This window comes from Galeopterus variegatus, unplaced genomic scaffold (genome assembly GCF_000696425.1).
Source record: "Galeopterus variegatus unplaced genomic scaffold, G_variegatus-3.0.2 Scaffold319, whole genome shotgun sequence".
Classification (NCBI taxonomy): domain Eukaryota; kingdom Metazoa; phylum Chordata; class Mammalia; order Dermoptera; family Cynocephalidae; genus Galeopterus; species Galeopterus variegatus.
Genome location: NW_007726430.1, coordinates 92219 through 102816, shown reverse-complemented (window position 1 = coordinate 102816; position 10598 = coordinate 92219). Strand labels below are relative to the sequence as shown.

General features: G+C 56.5%; 2 protein-coding genes across 2 annotated transcripts in view; one reads left to right on the top strand and one right to left on the bottom strand.

The window, feature by feature from the left end:
- The window catches only part of PLCB3 (phospholipase C, beta 3 (phosphatidylinositol-specific)), a 21224-nt gene extending 17567 nt beyond the window's left edge, over window positions 1-3657 (top strand). The window contains exons 26-34 of the mRNA XM_008567455.1: window positions 973-1126; window positions 1213-1248; window positions 1349-1541; window positions 1945-2098; window positions 2189-2265; window positions 2369-2458; window positions 2552-2609; window positions 2923-3009; window positions 3088-3657. Coding sequence (XP_008565677.1) covers window positions 973-1126; window positions 1213-1248; window positions 1349-1541; window positions 1945-2098; window positions 2189-2265; window positions 2369-2458; window positions 2552-2609; window positions 2923-3009; window positions 3088-3291 — 1053 coding nt within the window. The 3' untranslated portion in view covers window positions 3292-3657. The remainder of the gene's footprint in view (window positions 1-972; window positions 1127-1212; window positions 1249-1348; window positions 1542-1944; window positions 2099-2188; window positions 2266-2368; window positions 2459-2551; window positions 2610-2922; window positions 3010-3087) is intronic.
- Window positions 3658-6150: 2493 nt separating this feature from the next.
- Window positions 6151-10598, bottom strand: part of BAD (BCL2-associated agonist of cell death) — a 6602-nt gene continuing 2154 nt past the window's right edge. Inside the window, exons 3-4 of the mRNA XM_008567417.1 lie at window positions 6567-6757; window positions 6151-6299 (exon numbers count right to left, since the gene is read on the bottom strand). Of these exons, the coding sequence (XP_008565639.1) occupies window positions 6174-6299; window positions 6567-6757 (317 nt within the window). The 3' untranslated portion in view covers window positions 6151-6173. The remainder of the gene's footprint in view (window positions 6300-6566; window positions 6758-10598) is intronic.

The following is a 10598-nucleotide window of genomic DNA, read 5'->3' as shown; positions in this document are numbered from 1 at the left end:
TCAAGTCAAGGGTTAAGATCCCCTTACCGGTCATCTTTAAAAAAAAAAAAAGAAAAAAAAACCAAGCAAATGCTGAGTGCTGGTTCATTTAATCCTCCCAGTCCCCTGTGTAACCTGAATTTGGTACTGCCATCCCTGGTTTAGAGATGCGGACACTGGTGTAAGACCACTCAGCTCAAGACTGGCCTGGCCTGGGCTGCTGACTCTCATCTGCCTCCAAAGCTGGGCCTCTCTGCCTCACTGCATGGTGCGGGGGCTTAGCAGCTGAGGGGTTTTGAGGAGATGGAGACCACCAATCTGCATTTGAGAGGCCTTCGGGTCAGACCTGGGCTGGGATTTCTCCGGCTCTCAGCCGGGTCAGAGCCAGGGTACAGAGTTCCTGGCCACTTCACCAGGGCAGTCTGAAGCCACAGAAGCTTTTCAAACATGGGGTTCTGGGAGCCATAAGGAAGACAGTGGCTTCCGTGGGGAGGGCTCAGGAGCAGAGGTTCACCCGCACATCCAGACCTAGTTCCCGCGGGGCCTGCGGCAGGCAGGGAAGAGATGACTGCAATTAGGGCTGCTTGGAGCTGTTAGTGGCAGAGCCTGGTGCCCGCTCTGCGGTCACTTCCCTCATTGATTTAATCAGGAGCTAAGCAACGAGGAAGATAACCAAAGGGTGGGCAAGGGTGGGGGACACAGACTGGGGAGGAGACTCAGGGCAGAGTCAGTCCTTTCTAGAACAATCTGGGAGTTCCTGGGCACATGCGGCGGTCCTGACGTGTGGAAAAGGGGCTTAGAAATGCTTGTTTGATACATCTTACTTCTCATACAGGTGTCTAAACAGCCCCATGTTACAGATGCAGTCTGGTAGCCAGCTTGGCTCAGGGGGGCTGACTGGGGGTGCTGCAAAGCCCCCGGAGATTATGCTGGACAGAGGGGCCTAGAGAGAACAGCATTTCCAGAGCGAGCATTCTGCTTTCTCCTCTACAGGCTCAGGCAGGCCCAGAGACGTGCCAGGAGAGCCAGTCTCAGCAGCTGGGGACCCAGCTATCCCTAAACCCCACACCCAGCCCACTGGACACCTCCCCCCGCCGGCCTCCAGGCCCTGCCACCACCCCCACCAGCACCTCCCTCAGCAGCCCAGGTAAGGAGCCTGGGCCCGGGTGGGCTGGTGGGAGAGGTTTCTGCTGTGGGGTCCTCCGGCTCTTCACAGGCACCTCTGCTCTCCAGGGCAGCGGGATGACCTCATTGCCAGCATCCTCTCAGGTAGGAGTGGGGCCTGTTCTGGGGAAGGGGCTACCGGGAGGGTTGGCCTGCCCCAACCCAATCTCCTGCCACCCCTTCCTCTTTGCTCTGCTGCTCACAGAGGTGGCCCCCACCCCCCTGGACGAGCTCCGAGGCCACAAGGCTCTGGTGAAGCTCCGGAGCCGGCAGGAGCGAGACCTGCGGGAGCTGTGCAAGAAGCACCAGCGCAAGGCGGTCACCCTCACCCGCCGCTTGCTCGATGGCCTGGCCCAGGCCCGGGCCGAGGGCCGCTGCCGGCACCAGCCAGGTGTCCTGTGAGTGCCCAGCCTAGCCGTGTGCCAAGCATGCTACGTGTGTTGACATGGACATAGGGGGCATGCATGCACAGGGGTTTCCCCTCTAGGGACACGGAGAGGTGGCAGGGGCTGCACTTGATCCCCAGGGAGGAGGATTTGGTGCAAGGAAGATAGAGAAGGCTTCCCGCACCGGGTCCTGCCCTCTTTCCACCACGGAGTGAGCCCTCTCTTAAAGTCTCCCATGAAGAGCCAGTTGTCCAAACAGGCTCCCATCATTTGGGTGAAGCTAACGGGCCTCCTAGTTTGCATAACAGACCTTGATCTCCCTGGGCTGGTGTCTGCCATTGCCTGCTGGGATGTGCCCTGTCCCCCAAGTTTATGTGATGGAGCCAGGCACCACCCAGAGGGGCTCTCCCCACAGAGGCGGGGCCACTGATGTGGAGGACATGAAAGAGGAGGAGGAAGAGGTGAAGCGGTATCAAGAGTTCCAGAACAGACAGGTGCAGAGTCTGCTAGAACTGAGAGAGGCCCAGGCGGACACAGAGGCTGAGCGGAGGCTGGAGCACCTGAAACAGGTGCGGGGGCATGTGGCGGTGAGGGAGAGCCTCCCTCCTGGAGAGACTTGTCATTAGCCTATGTCACCTGTTGGCTACCCACGTCCATAGGCTCAGCAGCGGCTCAGGGAGATCGTCCTGGAGTCCCAGGCAGCTCAGTGCAAGAGGCTGAAGGAGATGAATGAGAGGTAAAGGCAGAGGATCTTGGAGGTAGGGGACTCCCTCGTAGCAGGAGAGCAGAGTCCCTGGTCCTGCCACTGACCCCTCCTCTTCCGCTACCGGCTTCTCCAGGGAGAAGAAGGAGCTGCAGAAGATCCTGGACAGGAAGCGCCACAACAGTATCTCGGAGGCCAAGACAAGGGAGAAACATAAGAAGGAGGCGTAAGGGTGTCAGGACTGGGAGGCACTAGGGTGCTGGGGAGGAGGACGGGGGGTGGCCTGGGCACTGAGCCCATCCTGCCTTGCTCCTGCCAGAGAACTGACAGAGATTAATCGTCGGCACATCACCGAGTCGGTCAACTCCATCCGTCGGGTGCGTGAGGCTCACGGGCCACCCCAACCCCGCCCCCTCTTCATTCATCAGAAACCCATCTCGGTGCCTGTTCTCGTGCCATGTTGCCGTTCAGGGGCTTCTAGAGCCTTTTTCCCCTGGGCCCCCCAGCTCCCCAGTGCCCACATCATATCCAAAGCCGGCTGTCTGCACAGTGCCCCGTGGCTTTGGAGCCCTCAGGCCTGGTCATCTCACATCCCTGGCCGTACAACCCTGGGAGTCTTCACTCACCAGAGCCCTAGGGCCCTGGCTCTCCCCCAGGATCCCACCGCTGAGCCCTTGCCCACCCCCACAGCTGGAGGAGGCCCAGAAGCAGCGGCACGATCGTCTCATGGCTGGGCAGCAGCAGGTCCTACAGCAGCTGGCAGAAGAGGAACCCAAGGTGCTCCCATGGGTGAGGCGGGCGGGGGCTGGCACTGGGCGGCCTGGCCTCTCTGTGATGCCCGTTCTCCTCCTGCAGCTGCTGGCCCAGCTGGTCCAGGAGTGTCAGGAGCAGCGGGCCAGGCTGCCACAGGAGATCCGTCAGAGTCTGCTGGGAGAAATGCCAGAGGGGCTGGGGGACGGGCCCATGGTGGCCTGTGCCAGCAATGGTCACGCGCCTGGGAGCAGCGGGCACCTGTCTGGCGCTGACTCAGAGAGCCAAGAGGAGAACACACAGCTCTGAACTGGCTGAGCAAGAGGTGGCCACAGGGCCAGGGTGCGCACCGGGCGAGGGCAGGAGGCAAAGACACTAAAGCATTTTTTTTTTTAAAACATTTTATCTTTAGAAATTTTATTTTTTTAAACCTGGGGCGAGTACCCCATGCTAACTCCCTTCTGGGGCCCTGTCAGGCCTCAGCTTCTCCTTCCTGCCCTTGGTCCTAGGGAAGGGCCTTTTGATGATGCCCACACCCCAGAAGGGGTGGCCTCTCCCTCACTTCCCAGGGAGTGCTGCTGGGTGGAGACCTGCTGCTGGAGCTCTGGGAACAGGGGTCAGATTCTTTCTTTTCTTTGGGGAGTTTTTTACATGAATAAAAGTGGATTTCAGGGACCCTGTGCAGCGTGGTTTGGGGTGAGAGGACTCTGGGCCTTAGGTCTGTCTCTGCCACTTCCTCTGGGGCCTCAGTTTCCTCATCTATAAGATGGGCTATAGGCCGGCTCGTGGCTCACTCGGTAGAGTGCGGTGCTGATAACACCAAGGCCGCGGGTTCGGATCCTATATAGGGATGGCCGGTTTGCTCACTGGCTGAGCGTGGTGCTGACAACACCAAGTCAAGGGTTGAGATCCCCTTACCGGTCATCTTTTGAAAAAAAAAAAAAAAAAGATGGGCTATGAGCATTTGGTGGGGTTGAGGTCAGGCCTCCAGTGAAGGGTTGCTGGGTTTGAACTTGAGACCACCTCACCCAGGACCTGCAGGTCTTCCCAGTAACATGGACGGCTCTTGGCCTCCTCCAGGCCCTCTGCTTATGGGCCATTGCTCCTGGTTTCCCTCCTCCCCATTACTTTCTCCCTCCCTTCGCAGAGGCTCTGGCATCTGCTTCAGGAAGCCTTCTCTGCCCACCCCCTTCCTGTTGCCTGATATGACCCAAGCACCCAGTATCTTACGCCGGGGCTGCTCTGGGCCCCACAGAGTTGACTATCAGGAGATGGACCAGCTGAGGTGGAGCTGGGCAACTCAGAACCTGCCCAACACCAGGGGACTGGGGAATTGGGCCTGCCAGAGACCCCTGGGACAAGGGAAGCTGATTGTCACAGACACTTGTAGGGGCTGAGACACCTAGCATCCCCTGTATCCCTGTGAGGGAGATGTTGTGCCTGTTTTACAGATGAGGAAACTGAGGCCCAGAGCGAGTAACCTATGCCAGGCCACAGCTGTCAAGATATCCTGACCTGGAGGCAGGGCAGGCCTGGACCCTCTGTGGCAGACTTTTCGGCCAGCCTGCAGGACCTGCTCCATGCCTTGGGACCAGCGTGAAGTGGCAGAGACCCCACTGCGAGGGTGCAGCTGCACTCTGCAGCAGGGTCAGGCTGGCACCTTTTCAAGGCCTCTCCCAGCTTCCTGGCGCTTCCTGGGCTGACTGCCTCCCTCCTCCAGAGGAAGGCAGCCTCTTATCTGGGCTTATCTCCTACCAATTGAGCGTTTTCTTTGCTTTGTTTTTGCTGCAGCCTCAGGCAAACAGATGGGGTGGGGAAGCCAGAGAAATGGGGCCTTCCAGCGCCCAGCCCAGCGGAGGTCCCTCCCAGGGCTGGGGACCTCTGCCCTGGATCCTCCTTGCTCAGGGTCAATACCATTGCCCAGACCTTCCAGCTTCTGCTGTCAGACCTTGTCCTATGCCCCAATCTGCCCACTCTCCTGTATTCTGTGTCCAGGACCCTCAGCAGGCAACTCCCATCTTCCTGACTCCGCTCACCTCCACTTGGAAACACTACATGTCGATTCCTGGGTCCTCAAAAACCAGCTAAACTTCAAATTCCTGGGTGTAACATTCAAGGCCCTCAGAAGCCTGGCCTCTGCTGGTCCCCCCATCCTTCCATGAGTCCCTTCTTCCTTCTGCCGGGAGCCCCCCCCCCCCTCCGTCACCTACAAGTCGCCTCCTCCCTGACTCCCCTGTGGGAGAAAGCCGCTCTCACCCCGGTTCCACCGGGCCCCTCCAGAGCGGGGGCTGTGGCTAATCACGTCTGTACACCCGGTGCAAGGCACCGGCCTGGGCTATAGGGGGCGCCAATAAACCTTCTAGAATTGAGTCCAAGCTGTGCTCCAGGTCCCCGTGCGAAGCTACTCCCAGCCTTCGGTCGAGCCTCCTCCGCCCTGCGCGTCCTGCCAGGTCCCCAAGCAGTGCTGGCCCCAGGCCGGCCACACAGTAGCTGCTCACAGGGACTGACCCAAATAAGAACAAGTGACCCTCCCTGGGGAGCCGCGGCACGGTTTGCAGAGCACGGGACAACGGCGGCCGGCCGGGCTGCAGTTCCCAATTACCATATTAGAGATAAAGACCTGACGGCCCCTGGGGCCCGGCCGCGCTCCGCCTCCCTGAGGCTGGGCAGCCCTGGCGCCGCCTGCTACCTCGACCCTTCCTGGGCTCGGTCCCCGGCTGTCACTCAAAAACAGCCTGTTTCCCTCAAGTGTCAAACGCTACACCGGCCCGCGGAGCCGCAGGCGACGGACAGAGGAGACTTGGTGGCACTGACGCGGGCTTTATTAGCACATTTAGTTGCGAGCGTCGGTCCGCAGGGTCACCGCGGGGAAAGGGGTTCTGGAGAAGGAACAGTTAATCCCGGCTTGTAAATTGGCGCAGGCGCCTGAGGGCAGCCCAGCGCCGGAGAGCGGGGCACGGAGCCCCTTCCGGCGGGTAAGGGCGAAAAAACTGCCGAACTCCTAATAGGGCCGAACGCTCCCGGGTTCGCGCACACACCGGAAAGGAATAGGGCTCTGGGTCAGGCCGCCTCCCTCCGACAGAATGATCCTGTTTTTGCATAAGGCCTGGGGTAAAGACTTCCGCCCACACCCAAGATGGCCGCCAACGGCGACGGGAAGGGGTGGGGCATCGGGAATGCGGGACGGAAGGTCACTGAGAGGGGGTGGAGCCTCCTCTCCCCAAGTTCCGATCCCACCAGGACTGGATGATGCGCGTCCAACTTGAGCTTTGCCGCATCTGCGTCGCTGTGCCCGCGCTCTTCGGGCGAGGAAGTCCCTTCAGGGTGGGAAGAGGAAAGGGTTAAGTGAGTTAATTATCATGGGAGCTCCAGCCCGGCCCCTCCACTTCCGGAACCCCGCCTCTAAGAGATCCCAGATAATAAAGACCACAGCTCCCAGCGTGTCCTGGGAAGGGACAGGCCGGTAGGCGGGGAGGACGTCCTGGGACTACGGATCCCGGCATGCCCTGGGACACGGAAGGGCAGCAGGCTGGTGGAAGCAGCCTGGGACCACAGGTTCCGGCACGCCAGGGAACGGCGCTCACCTTGAAGGAGCCCTGGAACTCGTCGCTCATCCTCCGGAGCTCGCGGCCGTAGCGCTGTGCAGCCCAGAGGTTGGGGGGAGCCGAGCGCGAGCGGCCCCGGAAGGGGCTGGGCTCCTCCTCCAGCCCTTCATCCACCTCGGTTCCCTCTGGGTACGAGCTGTGGCGGCTTCGGGTCTCCACAGCTCCAGCGCCTGCAGAGAGGGTCAGGGGACGGGGGGCGATGTGAATCTCAGCTCCTTTCTGCCCCCGGCCCTGCCGAAACCCTCACCTTTAGCTCGGCCAGCCCGCTGATGTCTTTGTGTGCACACTGCAGTCTACCTCCCTGAGCCCCAGTTCCCTCATATGTAACTCTAGGGAAGCTCAGGGGGCTTTTGTGAAGATTTGGGTAAACGTCTCATTAATCCCGCAAATCCTTATTGAGTGCCAATAACGGACAAAGCCATTAGTGTATGAAATGACCTTCCACTGGGCCTAGCACAAACTAAGGGCATAAGAAATAGTATTTATTATCTCCGTTCCCAGGAGAGGGCACCAATCTGCTGGATAGGGAGGTGTCCAGGTCCCCAGACTGAATTCCAACTCTGCAAGGGCCCCTAGGGAACAAGAACGTAACAGCAACATGTCTGCATCCCCTGTAGCACCTGCTTTGGAGAAAACGTCTTCAACTGTGTGTTGACTTTTGTAGGTAACATTTATGGAGCACTTACTATGTGCTAGGACATTCCCTTATTATCCTCCTAAACACCCTGTGAGGTGAGTACTGACATTGCCTGCATTTTACAGATGAGGAGACAGAGGCTTAGAGAGGTTAAGACACACCCAGGGTCACGCTGCTGTGAAGCCCTGAAGCTGTAAGTGCCTACAGGTTTGGTGGATTCCATAATCCAGTGATTTTCTTTTGAGCTATGCACTCCTTCCCTTGTCCAACTAACCTTCAACTCTCTGGGCCTGTTTCCTGTTTTGTGAAGGGATAGTCCTGGCCCTCATACCCAGTGGCTGTCTAAAGGTCACATAAAATAAAGAGTGTGAAAGTGCTTTGTAAACTGCAAGTGCACTGTGGGTCACTATTCAGAGGCACCGCTGCAGTGGTCTGTTTGTCTGATCTGTGCACTGTGTGCTGCCAACTCCTGCCAACTGCACCCAAACCAATAAAGACAAAATACCCAGAGCTAAGTAACAAGAGTGAACAACAGGCAGGGGAGCCTGCACACAGCAAAGGCTTTATGGAGGAGATAAGGTTTATGCCAATTTTGAAGCTGGGAGATAAACAAAATGTATCCTCCTTAAAGGACCTTAGGCAAAGCTCTGTGGGTCAGCTACAGGGCCTACAAGGGTCTCAGCTTCAGATATATGACTGGGAAAGCCAGGAAGTGAACCAGGTGACTGGATCCAGAAGGGCCTAGGCTAAGAAGGTGTAGTCAGAGCGTCTGGCCCTCTGAGCTTCACCAAAGCCCAGGCCCACCCTGAGGTCAGGTGCAGACACCTCAAGGCCCTGAGGAGTGAGATGGCAATGGAGAACAAGCAGCTAAGTCAGGAGTCAAGATTGGGGATGGGGCTGGAGATCCAGCCATAAAAGACCCCTGACAAGAATCACCCATCTGCAGAGCACTTTCCGGTTCTGTGTGCCTTGGGCAGTTGAGTAGGGGTCAGTAGCTAGGTGGGCCCGACATCCACCATGTTCCTGCTCTGTGATTTTGAGCCCATTCTCCAGCTCCTGGGGCCTGAGTGTCTTTCTCTGTGAAATGGGGGCAGTCTCCATTGTCCAGGACCACCATGAGAACAAATGAGACCAGGAGAGCACTCTGCCCTGCGCTGCCCCTTTCACATTCCTGACGCCTCAGCTTCCCAGTGAGGCAGACACCAAGTTCTCCCTTACAGATGAGGAAACAGGCACTGACCGAGAGGTCAGGAACTTGCCTAAGGTCATGCAACTGTCACACTACCCTTAGGTGCCTGGCCACCTAAGTGCTCAGGAAACATCAGCTGTTCCTCTCTACTACTTGACAGATGCAAGGCCCCACATTCAGAAGGTCAGCGTCTTGCACATGGGCACTGGTCTGGGCACTGCCCCTAGCCCGGGAATCAGAACAAGCAGAAGAACACTGGCTGAGTCAGGTTGGGAGTGCTTCTCATGTATTAATTCATTTAGTCCTTACCACACCCCATCAGGGAGGTCCTTCATGGTCACCATCTTACAGAGGAGGAAACTAAGACACAAAAAGGGTGAGTGACTTGCCCAAGGTTACACAGCTAGTAGGTGGCAGAGCTGGGATCCAAACCCAGCCAGTCTGGCTCCAGGAACTGATGCTTAACTCTCATGCCCCAGGATCCTTCCAGCTGCACCATGGGCCGCCTTGGGAGTCCAGGTTGGGGAAGGCCCCCCTGAGCCTTTTGCTAGTGTCAGCTCTGCCAGGAACCAGCGGGATTTTCATACCAAAGCCATTGATTTAGCAATGCCAGGCCAGCCATTGTCAAAATGACACCCATTTGTGTAAGTGAATTTTTAAAAGTATCTTATTTACTGGAAAAAACTTGTGGGATTTTCTGTGAACTCTCTGGAGAAATGGGATGGTGGGGTAGGGCCTGGGCCAGCCACTCCCCTCTTTAGGGAAGGGAGAGGATACATCTCTTCTCTAGGTGTGAGCATGGGTGGGTGCCCGGGCCTGACCACTCATGCCATCCTCCCTGAGAGTCTGGCCTGGGGCTGGGGTAGAGGGGTGGCAGTGGCTGTGTCTGGAAGTGCCCCAAGCCCCAGAAGTTCCTCTCCAGCTTTAATTCCTTTACCCATTGGGCTTTGGGAAAGTGGATGGGGCTGAACACATCCATTTTCATGCTCCCATGAGCATCCCTGCACACTTAATTAAAATAGCGGCGATCCAGACTGTTGGAAGCAGTGGAGCTTTGCCATCAGGCAAGGCTGGGTTTGGATCCCGCCTCTCCCACAGGCAGCCTACACACACTGCCTGCCAGGAGAAGGCAGAGCACTGGTGGCCTGGCTGCCACCCACCCTCAGCTTCTAGCACCTGCAGGCCTCGGCCTTGACTAAGGCCATTTCAGTACAAAAGCCCCTTGCTCAGAGTTGATGCAATCAGAAAACACTCTAAAACGGGTTGGCAAATGTTTTCAGTAATGGGCCAGATAGTAAATATTTTAGGCTTGGCTGGCGCCGTGGTCTCTGTGACAACTACTCAACTTTGTGGTCATGGCTGAAAAGAAGCCATAAACAATATGTAAATAAATTCATGTTGCCCTGTTCCACCAACACTTTATTTAAGGACATTGAAATTTAAATTGTATGTAATTTTCACATGTTACAAAATATTGTTCTTTGGATTTTTGTCAACCATTTAAGAATGTAAAAACCACCATACAGGCCAGCTGCAACAAACAAACAAAAAAATTAAAACCATTCTTAGCTCATGGGCTGTACAAAAACAGAGGGATTTAGCCCATGGCCATGGTTTGCCAACCCTGCTCCAAAACCCAACCATGTCTTCTGACTGAAACCTTCAATGGCTCCTTATTGCATAACTTTATTGAGATAAAGTCCAAACTCGTTGGTGTGACCTTTAAGGCCCTTACATTCTGATTCTAAACTATATTTCATGTGTCCATCATCGAAGGAGCACTGGATATTCATGTCTCTATCCCCACTGAATGAACAGCAGCCCCTAGGAGCTAAGCATGAGCACCCCCTGGTCTTCTCAGAGCCTGGGCCAACTCCTAGCAACAGTAATAACAACGGCCGCAGTAATAGTAACAGCTTACACAGCCCTTCTGTGCCAGGCACTATTCCTGAGCACTTTTCCTGTGTTCACTGATCAGGTCCTTACTACAACCCTATGAGGTGGGACTAGTTCTATTCTCATTTTTACATAAGGAGACCAAGATAGACAAGTTAATTAACCTGCTAAAGCTCAATCTGCTCATATACGGCAGAGCCACATCTGAACCCTGCAGTCTGGCCAGGGCTCTGGGCTGCTCCTCCACTGCACGTCCTTCCTTCTGTCCCTTGCCACTGTCCATGCCCAT